General features: G+C 33.6%; 1 protein-coding gene across 2 annotated transcripts in view; it reads left to right on the top strand.

Annotated features, from left to right (window-relative positions):
* The window catches only part of TNPO1 (transportin 1), a 42,695-nt gene extending 30,685 nt beyond the window's left edge, over window positions 1-12,010 (top strand). The window contains exons 21-25 of one of the 2 annotated variants that reach the window (XM_034441164.2): window positions 2,396-2,471; window positions 3,294-3,393; window positions 3,687-3,761; window positions 4,410-4,549; window positions 7,042-12,010. In XM_034441164.2, the coding sequence (XP_034297055.1) occupies window positions 2,396-2,471; window positions 3,294-3,393; window positions 3,687-3,761; window positions 4,410-4,517 (359 nt within the window). In that variant the 3' untranslated portion in view covers window positions 4,518-4,549; window positions 7,042-12,010. The remainder of the gene's footprint in view (window positions 1-2,395; window positions 2,472-3,293; window positions 3,394-3,686; window positions 3,762-4,409; window positions 4,550-7,041) is intronic. The other variant, XR_015732107.1, reaches the window with a different exon arrangement.
* The last annotated feature ends 6,446 nt before the right edge of the window (window positions 12,011-18,456 follow it).

Below are 18,456 nucleotides of genomic sequence, written 5' to 3'. Positions count from 1 at the left end.
TTGAGACTAATGGGAAGGAATTTTTGTGTTAAGAAAGAGCAAATTGTTTTTTCTTTGTCTTGCTGCCATGAAATTATCAATACTTTTCCCCAAAAATTTCTAGTAGGGTTGTTTTGTAACAGTGCATAAGACCTCAAAATGTTTAGCTAAATTATTAAAATTTGATTATATTTATAGTTAAAATAATCCAGTTGACTTCTTTTTATATGATACAAATTATCAGTTCTTTGCATGTAGCTTACTTGAAGTCTTCATAATTGTAATCAACAACATGATGAAACCAAACAAATTTAAGTGGCTGGACAGTATACATTGTGCAAACATATACAATTTGGTTGATCTATAAAAGGTATTAGAATTGGAGGAGGCTCTACAATTGAATCTTGTCCAATACCCTGTGGAACATGTTTTTAATAAACTTTCCAGTTTTCTAGAAAATTCTGGTTACCTTTCTAGCTGTTTATTTGTTTATTTTTATTAGATTATCCCTCACTTTTTAAACTTAATAATTAACTCAAAGTGGTGAACATATATAATACACCTTCCTTCTCCTAGCTTCCCTGCAACATAACCCCTGTGAGGTGGAATGGGCTAGAGAGAATGAGTGGCCCAAAGTCACCCAGCTGGCTTTCATGGCTAAGGACCAAACCAAACTGGCATTCTAAATGTATATTTAAAATTATAGTCTGTTATGAAATGACTGGTTATCAGAGTTTCAGTTTAAACCAATTTTGGCTGACTTTTAAGGATGTAGGTCAAGTTTCATTCTATGCATGTTTGTTAAAATGTAGTATAGCAGTACATTTATTTCTGTAATGGAAATGAATTATACCTGTGATATGGCACCATACCAGCATTGCAGTATTCAGGAAGAGCTTGTCAATAATTTTATCTTTTGGAATGATCCCTTTCAATGAAAGAAATCCCAAATCATTACAGGAAATGAAGACTATACACTTTTTAAATCATTACTGCTGCACTAAGTTTCTCTATGCAGAAATTAAATTTCCTGAAAATTACAATTTAAATTTTCTAAAATGGATACCCCAGACATACTATATACTATAAATAAATGTTGAATGTATTGCACATTAGATTTGTTGTGGGATATTCTGCTAAAGTAATATAATACCTGAAATCACAATTCAGAATTTATAGGCTTAATTATCCTGGCACAATACAGTATTACACAAAGTAAAAATACCTGCTAAATATAAGTGGTACATACTTCTTCTCAACCAGTATAAAAATTTTGACCAATGTTACTGTAAAGAAGTTTATCCAGTTTGGTTTTTTGAATAAAAAAGCAATTTGATTACTGATACCAAGGTTTCATGATCAGCGTGATTTAAAAATAAAGCTGAATATTTAATTTAATCCATATAGTTTTATAGGAAAATTCATTTTTTATAATGTTGGTATATCCTACACCAAACCTTACAGTGAAAAAGAGCATCATCAGCTTTACTGCATGTGTTCATGAAATTTGTTCACACAAATGCCTGTTTTGGAGTGTTGCATAATGTCTTTTAAGCATAGGCTTCTCTGCTTCATACAAATCTGCTGGATTTTAGTATTCATGTAGTTTGCTTCAAATAATCCTTAAACATACCCACACTTTCCCTTTTCTGAAGAATTGCTATGTGAGCTGAGAGAACACCATTAAAACATGCTTATGGCCACTTTCAAGGGAAATGTTCATACTAAAGCCAAGAAAATGTTCAGATAAAGCAGGTTTCTTTTATTATAGTTTGTCATATCTTTAGCTTTGAAACACTTCACAGAGATAAATAATGTAATATTTACATTACTATTAATAATTAATATCTACAATAACCTAATAAAACACATTTTATTGTGAGGAACTATGTGCATATTATCCTCTTTCCTATTAAATTTAGTTTTGTATAATAAAATAGCCCTAGGAAATGACTAATCTCGTTAGATATCATTCTGTTTGGATTTTCAAATGAATATTTATCCCATTAAGTGTTAATTTGAAATATTACACAAAAATATTCATTAATATGTTAATAAATATGTTTTAAATTCCCTAAATAGAAATAGCTGTTGCAATTAAACAGTATTAAGATATTGAGCGAAACTATTCATTTGATTTTAATCATAATTTTGGTGTTCTCTCATTCACTTTATTCCTTTTTCCTTTATTTCCCTGCCCTCCGCCAAATAGTATGCCACATATTGCTGCCCCTTATTTTTAGGGGTGGTAATGAACAGCACTGGTGAAATCTTATGTTTATTATCATACACAGGTTCTGTTGGTTTCTGTTTCTGAGTTATTTGTTGTTTTTTCTTTATTTTTCTCCTTCCCCCCTCATTTGCTCATGTCTTGGTTGGCGTTTGGTGGTGTATAACCGTGATTGCGTTACCTTAGCAATAACAATTGGTCGTCTTGGTTACGTTTGTCCTCAAGAGGTGGCCCCCATGCTACAGCAGTTTATAAGACCCTGGTGTGTATTATTCAATCTTTTTTTAATTCATTTTTCTTCACTTTCTTCTTTCTTTCTTCCTTCCTTTCTTTCCTCTATTCTCACTTCTAGATATACTTTTCAGTTGGTTACAAATATCACTATTCTTAATCATTGCCAACCATGTGACTAATCTTGTCCTATCAGGTTTGTGAGGTTTTTTAGCAGTACTGTTGTGTATATATTTCATGTTGTGGCTAACAACTAATTGATGCATGGGATAAGATTGTCACATGCTTGATGTGTCAAAGCTTGATTATTAAGAGCATTTAAAATCCACCAGAATGATAATATGCATGCAAATAGCATAAAACATGAAACACCGCATTACATTACTTCAGATCATTTGCAATTTGACTTGCTGTTTGAGATACATGTTTCTAGATTTGTACCAAATTGCTTGCTTGCTGCTGTAACAAGTTAAAGATGTTATGTTATGATACATCATAAATTTTATATTGTTGCAGTATATACTGCTTTTATTGATGGACATTTCTATACATAAATATATAAATATATATGTGTGTGTATTTATATTAACAGAAGTATTTAATGGAATACAGGTCACATTCAATATCAGCTGTGGAACAGCAGCTGATTTAATATTGACAACCCTTGGAGAATTAAATAGGGCTTAATATACAAAAAGAATGTAGAATGTATGTAAGATTAATGATGCTTGTGTGACTTAGTCTTCAAGGTCTTTTAGCTGTGACACTTATTCCATCAAATACTATTAAAATTAAAAATTTAATTTTAAAATTAAAAACAAAAATCTAAAACTTAGGTTCTTTATTGCATTAGGTGCACCTCTCTACGAAACATAAGGGACAATGAGGAAAAGGATTCAGCATTCCGTGGGATTTGTACCATGATTACCGTCAACCCTAGTGGAGTAGTCCAAGTAAGTCTTCCTTTGGTCTTGGGAGAAAAAAGGGAATTGAATTGAATTTAAATATTTGAATAATCAAATATGAGTGATTAACAAAGAAATAAATATATATAAGCTGACTAATGTTTTGAAAAGGGAATGTGCTAAGTATGTAAGATATCAATATGAAAGATAATTGCAATTTATTTGGAATGTATTTCTGATATTTGACATTGTGGGGCAGAAAAGAGTCTTATTTTTTAAATAATTTATTGCATTTCTGTTAATGGACATTTCTAATTTACAATTTCTATAAACATTTGCAGGACTTTATATTTTTTTGTGATGCTGTTGCATCATGGATTAGCCCAAAGGATGATCTCCGAGACATGTTCTGTAAGGTAATAATTTTTTCAAAGGAGTATATTATTTTTTTAAAATGTGAGGTAAAGAGTGCTTTGTATGGTACCAAACCACTGTATTTTGGTAATGTGCAAATACTGTACATCATTTCTAATGTGGATCTATAATTAAAGATGGTTCCATTTTTCCTCCTGTTGCTAAAATATTTCTTCAGTTGGCTTACTTTTCCCCTTGCACCAGTAGGCAGGACCAAAGAATGTTTCTCTTGTAGCTCTAGGCGGCAACAAACAATATTTCCCACTAGGTCCTTGGTGCTAACAGTTTTGGTAAGAGCTTTTGGAGAAATTTTATTGTTTACTTTTTGTCTCCATTCCTCTTCATTTTTTCCCTTACAACTTGTCTTTTCCTTTCCTTTCTTCTTTCTAAGGGACAGTCATGGTTTATGATGGTCCGGAAAGTCTCTCACATGTATATGCAGGGATAACTAGGAGCAGCTTCCAAACAGCTATAGCAGTTCTGCAAAAATAATTTTGTGCTTTAAAATGTATCATGCATTCTAAAATATATCTTCCAAAGGATTAACAAGACCCTAATATTTGGGCACTTCTGCCTTTATTTCATAACTAATTAAATATCTATTTTGCAAATATCTCTTTGAAAAAAGTTAACTTTCATTTAATTTTCAGATCCTTCATGGATTTAAAAATCAAGTGGGAGATGAAAATTGGAGGCGTTTCTCCGACCAGTTTCCTGTTCCTCTAAAAGAGCGCCTTGCAGCTTATTATGGAGTTTAATCTCAAATATTCAAGCTGCAGTACCATAAGAGGTAAATCATTTATCTTTCAACTATCTATGAGCTTGCCTGTAGAACTTTTCCAATACATGAATTGTTCTGTTGTCTTTTTAGTGGGCACTCTGTTTAACTACAGGTAGTCCTCAACTTACAACTGTTTTGTTTAATGATGGTTTGAAATAATGGTGGCCTCAGAAATAATATTTTATGGCCTGTAAAACACTTTTTTAAACTGTCACAAAACATTGCAACCTGTGGTCATATGTTTGTGATTTGGGTTTTTGACAACCATTCGCATTTATGATCAGTTGCCAAGTCCCCTGCAAACGGGATCACCATTTGCAATCTTCACTATCAGCCTCCGTAAAAAGTCAGTGGGGGAGCTGGCAAGAAATGTTGCAAACTGCTGCTGCCTGCCAAGAGGACTCCTACTCGTGTCTGGTTGCTGGCTGAAAGAGTTCCCTGTTAAAATCCACGCGGGCACAGAATTGAAATCCTTTGGCACACAGCTCTTTCAGCCAGCCCCAAGAGTTGAGAGGGAGTTGAAACTCAAGTAAGATTTTCAGCCTCTTGACCGTAGATGCACGCAGTAAAGAAAGGAGTGCAGGATAGCAATAGCACTTAGACTTATATACCGCTTCATAGTGCTTTTAAAGCCCTCTCTAAGCAGTTTAGAGTCAGCATATTGCCCCCAACAATCTGGGTCCTCATTGAAGGATTGAAGGCTGAGTCAACCTTGAGCTGGTGAGATTTGAACTGCAGCTAGCAGTCAGCTGAAGTAGCCTGCAGTGCAGAGGGTAGTGCAGTAAGGTATGGAGTGCAGGGTGTCTCAGAGGTGGGGGGGGGATGGGGCCTACAGCAGACCACACATAAGTATATTTCTGCTGAGAGGCTGAATATCTGCTTGGATTTTGGCAGAGAAGATTATCAGGTCCTGAACTAAAAGATGTCAAACAGCCTGCGCTAGGCCTCCAGGGCCTCTCTCTTGCCCCACTGGGGCATCCCTACTGTCCTTACCTATTTGCTTAACAACCACAATATCATTTAACAACCAAAACTGGAAGTGTCAGGGTAACAGTTGTTGAGTGAAACAGTCATGTGATGTTTCACTTAACGACCACTTCACTCAGTGACCAAGATTTCAATCCTAATTATGGTTGTAGGTCAAGGACTACCTGTATGGATTTTCTACTACAAGTGAACACTAGTTTCTTCAGCAATTGTTTTTTAAGAGTGAGTGACACATCCTCATTTAGTTACTTAGACAACCTGATAACATTTCAAACTAGTTTTAACAGATTCAAATCACTACGTGTACCTAATGTGCTATACAGTAGGCCTTGTTATGGTTTAATGCAATGTTTGTTTCACACAGCATACTGAATCAACATTAGATTCTCACAATATTCAAAAATACAAGCTAAGTAGCTTAGTCTTTTGTTCCGACCCAGTCCTTTCTGTTCATGGAACTTTGCCAGCGCCTGTGAAATTTAGTGGACTAACCAAATGGCTTTTGGTTCTCCCATCTGCAGTACAGCAAAGCATTGTACACATTGAATTGAAGCAGCCCGAATATGCTAAGATTTGGGTTCTAGTATGTGATTCCTTTTCATCTATCAATGCAATGGTGTCTTAAGTACTCAACACTGAACAATAAATAAATCAGTAAAACAGATAATCTATCATTTTTTATTTTTTTCACACTTAGTTTTTCTTTTTAAAAAATCAATTATTTTCAGTCCAGTTATGAAGACATCTGCAAATTTTTGCACTCTCACTTAAAAAAAGAACATGCATAATGTAAACCAGCCCTGTGTGTACTTTATTACTGGTAATTCTCTAGAACTGAATTTGGGAGATAAAAAAATGATATTTGAATTGTAATTTTTGTGCATGTTACATAAGCTTTTAATGAGCCGAGGTGGCGCAGTGGTTAGAGTGCAGTACTGCAGCTACTTCAGCTGACTGCTAGTTCAGCAGATCAAATCTCACTGGCTCAAGATTGACTCAGCCTTCCATCCTTCCGAGGTGGGTAAAATGAGGACCCAGATTGTTGGGGCAATGCTATTTAGTATACTGTCGATTGTTGTAAGCTGCCCAGAGTCCTCGGAGAGTGGGTGGCATAGAAATATGATTAATAATAATAAAAATAATAAAAAATAAATAAAAATAATAAACTATCACAGTTGGAACTCCTCAAATTAACACTAACTTAAACAGTAGCAGAGTTGATGCAACTACCCACACAGTGTTGTCCCTAGACATTAGTGATTTGTAAGATTTAATTGAACTTACTATTTCAGGTATAAATGGAACTAGAAATATTATGAGGTCTATTGATGAAGATTTATTACAAAAAAATTCAAGAAATAGCAATTAACTTCACTCTGAAAATACTATACTGGTGCTTTGTTTTGCGGCATACTACAGAGCAACATTAATTTGTATGTCCTATGTTAAGTGTGTATTGATCATAATATTAAACAATTTGCTTTTGAATAAAAACTCGTATTTGTTTCTTTCAGGTCCTTCAGTCTGGAAGACTGGGAGGAAGCCTCTGCACCCAGGGAAAAATGTTACCCTTTACTGGGGGGAAGGGTAAACCAGTAGGGAATACAGTACAATCCCAAGCCTACTGGGAGGGGCGGGAGGGAGGTGTTGCCGTCACTGTATTAAGCCGATGTTGGGAAATGTTTTAACATCTGGAGCTTTTGTGGGTGGAAATCTGTCTCCTGTTACAATTCTGCACTGGATGTGAAGATGCGCAAAAAAAGTTTGTTCACAACAGCACATTCTGCAATATTATGGGGAATTGTACCAAAATGAAATTATAAAATAGATCTATAGGGGATATGTAAAGAGAAAATACATTGTGTTCATGTGATAAAGGAAACAGAAGAATGGCAATTACAGACAGTTAATGGTATAACAAGGGGTTTCTGCATTGTTTCATCTTGATGGGATTCCTAAGTATTGCATGTTGATGAAGAACTAAACAAATGAAGTTAGTACAGTTAAGGTGAAGCTTGCTCCCTGTATTAGGAGTAAGCACTTGCAGTATACAAATTTAAATAACCCCATAATGAAGTAATAAAGGCTAAAGCAAACAAATGAAGCAACCTGCAAGATGCCAAATGAGTCACTCCTTTTCATTTTTAGTGGGGGGGGGGGAAAACGGGCATTTCAGAAGAAAGATTAATCTTTTTAATTTTCCATTTAAAGGGTAGTAGATATGATTTGATGGTTGTGCTTCATTAGATTTAATTTCTAGAGTAAGGCATAATTCTTAATGTGCAGTTTAAGGTTCAGGCATGCATTTTGGGTCATAGTGATCAAGCATATTTTTAGTGGGAAAGTTAGCATGCTTGCATCAAGGAGTGAGAGTGGTAAACATTACTTACCTTGCGCCAGTTTTGTGTTGCAGTTTACCAATTCGTGCAGTACAACCCTGCATTTAAAATTCCTTTAAAATTCTGTGGATTTTATTTTTATTAAGATATAAGTATAAAATACTGTAGTGACGATTAGGCCTCAAAATAATTTTTAGGATCTCTTAGGAATATGATTGATATTGTAATTTGTAACCTGCACAATGTGGAAAGCAGATATAGCTGTGCAAAGTATTGCCTCTGTGCTGTCAGTGTGATGTGCTTTCTGCATGGTTATACTATTAGTGATTTTTATCAAATCTTCTAAAACGAGTTATAAGGTAAGACCTGTTAAAGGTTACATAAATGTTAGTTGATGCCTAAAAGACAATTGTAGAAAATTGATGACATGATTGCTACATTTCAGTGTTTATTCACACCCAACATATTTTATTATTCTCTCCTCCACAAAGCATGATCTGAAGAGATGCATAAGTTAGTATATGTAAAGCAGGGTATCTACACTGTCGGCGCATGTTGGGGACCCATTGTGTCCTAGAGAGACCACAAAAGGGTGCAGGTTAAAAGCTACAGAGTGAATGTTCGTTTGGATCCTTTTCATTTCATTTGTTTAGCTTTTCTGCTTCCCTTTTCTATTTGCTTGTATTTCTGTGAATAAATCCTTGTTAAGTTTACCTTTTACTTTTCTTTCCATGTGTATTTTCTTATGTACTGTGAATGTGAAAATCTAACTGGTACACTTGATTTTGTGTTACTATAAAAGTGAAAGTGTGATTAATTTAGACTGCATAAAGAGTATCCCATGATGATAAAGGAAAAATGGAAAGACAATAACTCTGCTGGTCAGAGATAAAGCCACACTTTTCCATTTTCCCTTAAGTGCTGCAAAATTAATCTGTGCAAAAAAAAGAAAAGAAAAGCCATAACAACCGCCTTACATTTTAGCTTCTCATCTTTGCATTGAAAAAACCATACTGGATAACCATTTTGTAGGGAATGAGTGTATGATTTTGATTCTTTTTAAGGTCTATTGTATGATTTAGCCATTGCACTGAAAATCAACCTTGTATGTGTGAATTTATGAAATCTTATTTCAGGCTTTTTTTTTAATGCATGGGAGCATGCACAAGTCCTATACATTCCTTTTTTTCCTTTGTAAATTTCATTGGGGTCAAATATGTTTGAAAATGATTTATTACAAAATGTCCTGTATAAACGTCTTATGAACAGGTTTATGCTACTATGCCATTAAAACCACTGGAATAAAATTGCATATAGTCATCTACTTTCAACTAACTTGTTGTATTGGAAGCCAGAATTTTCAGCTGACCTTTGCTCTAGCTTTTTCAATCAAGGAAGTAGATATGAATTCCAAAGAAAGTAAATCTTAACATTTATTAAAGCCAGAACTTGCCTTTTGGCAAGAGTTTACATTTCTATATGGAATTCTAAAAGACAAAACTTTATTTATTTTGGCCCTTCTGTTGTTGAATTTGATAGTTGGCGATAACATTAAAGATTAGCGCATAGAAGCTACTTATATAGAGAGATAATTTTATTACATGGGTTAATATAAAGGGACGTGACTTTTATTGTAATTTAGCTGATCTCACAGAAAAGTAACAAAGCAATACTGCAGTTAGAATTAACAAATTAAGGCTTCATAGCAAACTATTCATAATGAATAAAATTACAGTATACTTGCAGAAGCTGCTTGGTATAGAATTTGAGGTAAGGAGAATTCTAATACAACACTAAGTTGTAAATCAAATATATTGCATCATGGGATATATAAAACATCTTAATTCTTTTTGTGTATTGACAGTTTTGAATGTTGATTGAATGTTGTTCTGTAGAATTGTATGTTTGTCTTTGTTACATTCCAGTGTTCTCTGCCTCTTGGCATGCTACAGGCACGGCTTACTAAATCTGCTCCTTACACAGTGAATTAAGTGCTTAGTGTGCTAAACTACAGAAATAGCCGCTGCTAAGTGATGTAGATTTTCTACTTGAATATTTTTGTTGTAGGAACCTCAGGAGGTCAGTGTTTACTGTTTTATATATGGCTTTGTTTTCGTGTTGAAGGCCCCTTTGCTTTTTGAAGGATTCTAACAATGAACAAAGCTGCTGATCAACCTAAGTTGGTAACAGAAAGTATATTTAAAAATATATATAAATAAAAGTGTCTCCTTTGCAGTTCAACTTGGCTAATGTAGAAAGAGTTTTTGATGGTTGAATTTGTGACTATTAAGGGAAAAAGTCTTACCTAACATCTTTGTTGCATTTCTTTAAATTGAAGGGGAATGGATAACATTTTGTAAGATTTTTATCTTATTTTTTTCTAAGCTGGTATGTAGAAATCAGGTCTTTGATCTAGATTTCAGTGTGTAATGGTATTTAATTTGAAGTACTATACATTTCAGAGGACACATTTCCAAGTAAGTATGCTTAGGACTGTAGTCTTGGTTTATTGCCATGCTGAAGATGAAATTGTGGTAACTTTCATAAAATACATAGCCAATAGATTTTTTTAAAGTAATGTTACTTTTGTAATAAACAATATTGACACTGTGATACTTCTTTTTCTTTAGCATTGGCATTGAAGTATTTAAGCTACATAAATACTGTGTAATTTAGATTTATACTATTGTAAGAGGATTTCCAAAGCTGAAATTTCTGTTATTTAGATAAGAAATATTCATACTAGTTTTATCTCAGGTAAATAATCTTGTACCCTTTTGTTTAGATAGAGGCTTATTTCATAAGAGTACCAGTTTGTTGTTCATATAGAACTGCCTAATGTCTTAAACTTTCATATCTAAATTGAGGTACTATGGGACAGCAATTACTTATTTTATTCATATTGAATGTATTAATAAGGATGTATAACATTCTTTTTAAGAGATGAATGCATCTGTATGAATAGTACCCAATAATCACAGTAAAAGAGACTTTATATTGTGCAGTGCAAAGTTATGTTCCCGATGTAAAACAGAAGAGATTATGACGTGGAATATGTTCATAGCTAAGTAGCCTAGGCTTTTTTGGAATAATGAATGCCTAGAGAATAAACATGAAAATTATCCTTTTTTCTGATATAAACTACCATATGCCAAGCAGTAATCTCTTAAATTAACATTGCTGTTTGTATGTGAATGATGTACTGTGGTAAGCATTTGGCTCTTTAGGATATTTTGATTTTGAGGTGATAAATAGATTAACAACTTGACATTTTAATACAGTTTAATACTGCACGGAAATTTCTGATGTTCTTAATTTAAAATGTCTGCAATTTAAAGTTATACTCTTTATACTTGCTTGTCAAATCAAATCAGTGTTTAGGCTGTCCTGACTGAAATTTTAATATGGGCATATACAGTGCAGTTTCATCACTAAAAGACTTGAGTGAAAGCGTAATAGAGAAACTTTAATGGTTATATTAAAGTAATTATTTGATCTTATTTTGCTGGATAGATGCACTTTTAAACAAGATAGTTAAACTTCAAATTAATTGTAGCATTGATGATATAGTATTTCCTTAACTTTCCCCACCTAATAACTTGATTCTTCTGTGACAGTTCATTTTAGAATCAGTACTACTTTTGTATGTACAATTAAAACATTTTAGATGGCACATTTTTGTCTTCTTTCCCCTAAAGATACTACACTTTTTCTCCTAATCAACTTTGCCATAAGGTTGTTTATTTGAATTGGATTACTAACAATAATTAAATAATAAAGTAGTCAGATCTTTCTGCTGACAACTTAGGTTGTATGAGTTTGCTTGAAAGCATTAAATTGGATGTGTTTTCCATATGTGTTAGAATATTCCCTTCAAACATATCCTTCAGCAACTTCTCAAACTTCATTAAGTTGATTTTTCTTGTCTGCCTCTGCCAACAAAGCTTCATTTTAAACACAATATGGTTTCAATTTTTGATAAGCTGCTGAATTCTAAAGAACTTTTGGGGCCACCAAATATTTTGGATCATGCAGAGAATATATATTGTAATGTAGTAATTTTGTATTTACATTTGTATGATGTGATAATAGATGTGAATGTTAATCACTGCTTGACTATGTTAATAAAATTTGTTTAAATAGATGCTGCACTCTGATTCTTAATGAAAAGAGAAGGAGCCATTGAAAACTGATTTGTTTTAATTGAATATTCATTTATGTAGCTTCCAGTTTGTCTTGATATTTGGGAAGATATTATTGGCAACAGGAAAAAACATGTAGATTTAATTAACATAGAATCACTGTTTATATACCGGTATTTATATATATATATATACATTGCTTTTTCTTTGGCTATAGCAGCACATAGACAAAATAACTAGATTTTGAGATGTGCCTCTTTTACCCAGTTTAATATGAATTTAATTCCTATTTTAGGATAGAACAGTTATTTTCCAACTGAATATTAAATTATTACATTAATATATTTTATTTATATTTGTAACAGAAATGTTGCCATGATTAATATCTGGCATCAAGACATTTGTTGGATGATAAGCGACTTCAAGAAAATCTATTCACTGGGTTTTTAACATAGTTGAATTTAATGACACTTGCAAAAATAAAAGCTTTAGGATAACTAAGGACGAATTGCACATTTATTGTCTTAAATAAAAAAATATATAAACTTAAAAAATTCTGAGTTATAAAAGAAGGGAGAGAATGTCCAAAGTTTGGCTTTCCACAGATCTCTAAAGGCATTTCAAAAAAGGTTCAATTTCTCAAATTAGCTGATCTGGCTTTGTAATAAATTGGAATTTATAAAGTGCTCTTCACAGATTGCATATCCATTTTGGCACTTCCTAAAGAAACACAATCCAAGTCATGTTAGAGCTGCATAGATCCAAGCTAGCATCTGGGTTTGAATCTGAGAAATACATCGGCAATATTGAACATAATCTGATCTTACTGATTATCAAACTGTTAAGTGTTCCTAGCCCACTTTCATAAATATACAAAATACACTGCAGTAGTAATTTAATTTTTTATTTATTCAATTTGTACGGCCATCCATCCCACCTAAGTAACTAGAGTGGTTCACAGCAGTTAAAAACAAGAAAAAAATAATTATAAAACCTTCAATATTACTTTAAAACTAAAATAACTATGATCAATGGCAAAGTATTTATTTATTGTTTGTTTATTGGTTCCATTTATATGCCGCCCTTTTCTGGAGACTCAGGGCGGCTTACAATGCGTTAAGCAATAGCCTTCATACTTTTGTATATACCTGCTTAGTAGGGCTTTCGCCCCCCCCAAAGCGGTGTTCTTTTTTATACAAAGTCAGCTTATTGCCCCCACAAACTGGGTCCTCATTTTACCTACCTCGAAAGGATGGAAGGCTGAGTCAACCTTGAGCCTGGTGAGATTTGAACTTGCAGTAATTGCAGGCAGCTGGTGTTACTTAACAGTGCTTTAGTCTGCTGCGCCACCAAGGCTCTTAATCATCTTTGTGTCAAATTCAGCATAGCCATTGCAAAAACTTCACCATTGCCTGACCCCCAAGAACAATGGCAGAGCCTTGTCTTCAGTGGGTTCCTAAAGTCAAAAGGGTCAGAACTAATCTAGGATCAGGAGGAATGATGTTCCAAAAAGTGTATGCAACCTGGGTCCTGCCAGATAGCCCTCTTTAATAGACCAGATCTGTAACATGCCTTTCCTGAATACTTTAATCAGTACAAAAAAAAAAATCCAGAGTACCTTAAATAATAGTCCTTACAAGACCCAATGGTCTTGGTTGATGAATAGATGTTATTTAGAAATTGGGATATATAAGGCTAAATCTTTTTAATGGGTGGTGAGAGGAATGAAATCTGAAACAGGCATACATCCAGGAATATTGGGATAATATGAAGTCTAGTTTGCAAAACCCATGTAGATGGGAATCAGTGGATATATAAAAGCACATCTTCTCATTTGTAACTTATTTACAAATGAAAAAATTACTAGAGATGCACAAATGCAAATAAAAATAATCAATAACCACTTAGTATATCAGATGTTTTTGGATCTTTATATTGTTTCAAGCTACAAAAGCTAATAGTGCGAAGACATAGAAAATATATACAGCAATAGAAAAATATTTTAAAATATTTATGATGTACTTATACTGAACATTAAAAGTTTTGTATCAGCAGACCAGTTGTTTTTATTCTATGAATTCTATGCTTGTCTACATTCTTGATTTCTGCTGGCTTTTAAATATGTGACATGTGATTACTGATTTTGAAAGTTTGCTCTATCAAAAAAAAAAGTATCTGAGCTAGGAATGTCTATTAATCTTGTTCTTAGTTTGCTTAATAAAAGATGCAATTAAGTAAAAGGAAATCAGAATAATTTAAACAGGAAATTGTAGCAGGATATATGAAAACATATGGAAGGTTATTAAGGTTTAATAGATTGGCAATTGGCAGAGCATTGTACAGATGGGATATGGGTAGCAATAGACAACAGATGAATCTAGCGAAATATGAGCATGATATAAATGATAACCATGGTTTTCGGTATAATATCTTTTACAGAGAAATGAATCTAAAATTTGAACAGAATATTGAGTGCAGTGCAGAAAGGGTTGTATCTACAGTGTGCTTTTCAAGTTAAAAATATCTAAAAATCAACTGATAGGTTAAAGGAATATATATATATTGAAAGAAAATGAGTGAATGCACTACTCTTCTGTATCTGTACACTTCTTTATCTACACAGGAAGGGTAGAATAAATAGGGCAGGAGACAAGAGTTATACAGTAGTTTTCTCCAGTTCCCTGTGTATCCATAAAACAAGCTATCAAAATGTCAGATTTAAAACAGCAACAGTTGTCTCTAAAGACTGATTTATGCAATGTGCATCACTGCTGATCATTTTACTAAGCAATAAGAACAAAAATCCTATGATACACATTCGGGGAACACATTTTAAAACAACTGCTGTAGAAATGATGGAAATCACTGAGTATTCACTTTTTGCATTATTTTTGGACATAATTTTAAGATTTCAGTTTTTCTTTATGGTTATTACACAGGAAAAACAAAGTCCCAAGCAAGACAATGGCAAAGGCTAATTATTTTAAGTGCCTTGAAGACAACAGAAAAGAGGCCTGCTCTGAATATGAGTATTTCGTGGGCATTTCCTTTCAGTGCTAGATCTTGCACAGACAATCCCTAACCTCTGTGGGGTATGGTGTCGTCCTACAAGATGATACAAGAATGAGATAGTATTAAAATGTTTCTTTCCAACAAAAAAAAATTCTAAACTCAATGTTGACTGCAATTATTTTACAATCAGCATGATATTTCACTAATTGTAAAAATAGTTGCTTATTCTAAAACTCTTATTTTAGTGGTAGAGCATGTTTCTTTGTGTAGTGTGAAGGAAATGCAGATGTGCAACATGAGATTTTTTTTAAATGGGAGGTAATGGCTTTACGCAGGAAGATAATGGATTAAAATGTATATCTACTAAAGCATAATGAAATATAAAAGGGAATAGAGCTTGTCAAAAAATTTAAAATAGAGTAATAAAATTGGGTGGAAAAGCAAACTCATGCTAGCAAACTCTAGTATGATTTGACAAAAAACCCAAGAATCTTATGACTTGGCCTCAGATTTGTAGAAGACAAAGACATATAGAAACCAGCAGTCATGTTAGAGGCAAAATCTAGATTTCAATGAAAGCAAGAATGTATCTGTGACTATACTAATTTCCAAATGGTGGAAGTAGTTTTAGAGCAAATAATGACATAAAAATCAGGTAGGTTCTATTTTTTAAAAAAGTATAGTATAGAAATAAAGAACAAGTACAGTTGACAACCAGAGAGTGAATGAGAGGTACAGGAAACAGTTACAGCATTCTATATTTATGAGTGACAGCTCATTGGCAATTTTGTTGGTAAGTTTGTAGGAGACTGAAGAAATCTTCATTTTATGAAATAAAATGTGGGAAACGAGATATAAAAGATACCTGACAAAAGATACAAGCTTTGTGTTAATGTGATATGAAAAGATTGCATCTTAGTAAACAGGCTCTTCATCTTAATTAAGAAAAATATATTCTGGAATAAACCACTCACTCTTGAAAAGCATGTACTATTTATGATTTTGCATAAAAAAGCAAAAAGGGCAATATGGTAAAGAACATCTCCCCCCCCCTCCCCTTCAATTAGCTAATCCAGGCTTTTTAAAAATATTTGTTTCATTATTTTGTAAGTCAAGAACTATCTGTATTTCTTTTTATCTTACAACTTTGTCTATTTCTCCTTTTTTGACATTGTCTAATATTGCCTACTCAAAAGACAAAGACAGTGATGAGTATATCTTATTAAAATTATAAACTGAGACCAAGGAAACCTCGTGGCAAGGACAGAACCAGCACAAAACTAAGCATAAAACACTTTCTATAAAACATGTATTTTTCAGAGCTTCCAATTTAGGGCCAAAAGGATTGTTGTGTATCCTTTGATATCAGTGTTATTCCAGATACAGTATTCCTAACCAAATAACAAAAATCCTTGTTGAACACAGGCACACTTCTACCCTAAAAATAATTGAAGGTTTCTCCATCTCTGCCCTCCCTCGTGGCTTGTACCAAGAGGAAAACCAACAGAATAATCAACACATCCTGCAAAATTGACTCTCAGTAAGGTGTTTGTTTAATCTCTGCTTCAACCATATATGGTATAATTGAAATGTGATCATTTCAGCTGCCTTCTCTCAGTAAAGGGCAGGTGTGCAGTTTTAATTTTTTACCTTTGCTTAACCAACCCTAATCTGCTTTTGCAAAATAAATGATGTATAATTGTTCTCTCCTATTGAGTTTTGTAAAGGGGTATTCCCCTAAAGTACTGTCCCCAGGAAGTGCTGGAAAACAGGAATTAAATAGAAATTTCCCTATCACAGAGAACATTCTTTTAGTGGATATTGTTGTCATAGTACTTGGAAATCAACTGAAACCTTTACTGCTCCAGAGATCTAAATAGTATGGAATTGCTAACCATTGTCCTAAATACTGTAGTTGACCCTCATTTAATGTGTCCCTCATTTAGCAACCATTCAGTTACCATGTTGGTGATAAAGTAACTTAATCCTTGCTTTTACAACTTTCACAATTCTGTAAAGCAAAGGGAAGATGAAGTAAGATTGTATGCATAGTTGCAATTTCTTTAATGGCCACTTTGCTGGTCCCAACTGCAGTAGCTAAATGAGGACTACAGGTTAGGAAATCCTGGAAATTGCAGTTTCAACATAGCAGGAAGTTAAGTTGGAAAAGGCTGCTTTACACAGATCTTGAAGTCTTTACAATCAATGTAGACTTTATGGTTGTGTTCATGTTGTGGTTTACTCAACCCAACACTGAACTACACATGTAAATGCAATCTATATATATCAGAGTAGTTAGCTGATTTTAACTAAACACTTCCTTGAATTTTATTTGAAATACAGAGCATGATCCTGAAAAAATACTTAGAAATCAGCTTCTATTTACTGCAATTTACTGGTGTTTTTATCCACAAGACAAAATTAAGTATAACAACTTTGTTAGGGTTAGGGATACTGTCAGGATGTTGCACTTTATGGAGAAATTGCAAAAATCATGCTCAGTATTAATCCAGAACTAATGGTGCCTTGATCATTCAAAATGACGTGTGATATTCTTTTTTATACAAATGAAAAGATGAAGAAACTGAGCAAAAAACATGTACAGGTAGTTCTCAGCTTACAACAGTTCATTTAGTAACAGTTCAAAGTTACGACAGTACTGAAACAAGTGACTTATAACCATTTTTCACTCTTACGGCCATTACAGCATCCCCATAGTTGTATGATCATAATTCAGACTCTTGGCAACTGACAATTGCAATGTCCCATAATTATGTGATTCTCTTTTGCGGCCTTCTGATAAGCAAAGTCAATGGAGATTCACTTAATAACCGAGTTACTAATTTAACAATAGCAGTGATTCACTTAACAATGGTGGGAAGGTCATAAAATGGGGCAAAAGTCACTTAACACATCTCACTTAGCAACAGAAATTTTGGGCTCAATTATGGTTGTAAGTCAAGGACTACCTGTATTACAAAGGGAAAAAAAACAATGTCAGAACTCTGGTCAAATGTCTCTGGAGATTTTCAGTCATTCAGGTGATGGTTGTCCCAAAGGTGCTTTTCAAGAGGCAACTGGACTTGCTGGGTTTTACTTTGAAGACGTTTCGGTTCTCATCCAAGAAGCTTCTTCAGCTCTGGCTGGCTGGTGGGGAATAGATTCTGGTCAAATTTTGTTAAATACAGTAAGGTGAATATTATATGTTTTCCATTAACATAATCATGTGAGTTGTGTTCATCGTCTGCATCACCACCAACCTAGTAAATAATGACCACTAAATTCAGACGCACAACTATCTTTAGCTCTTCAAACAAAGTGAACTACAAATCAGGAAACTACAGTGTATCTTGTTAGCAGGCAATGTTTGAAAAGGCTACAGCCAGGTTTATACCTGTAACCCACTAACAAGGAATCAGCTTGACTTTGGGGGGGG

Source organism: Pantherophis guttatus, chromosome 2 (genome assembly GCF_059756535.1).
Source record: "Pantherophis guttatus breed Tessera chromosome 2, ASM5975653v1, whole genome shotgun sequence".
NCBI classification, from domain to species: Eukaryota; Metazoa; Chordata; class Lepidosauria; order Squamata; family Colubridae; genus Pantherophis; species Pantherophis guttatus.
Note: the sequence above shows the minus strand (reverse complement) of the source record. Positions and strands in the feature narration are given on the sequence as shown.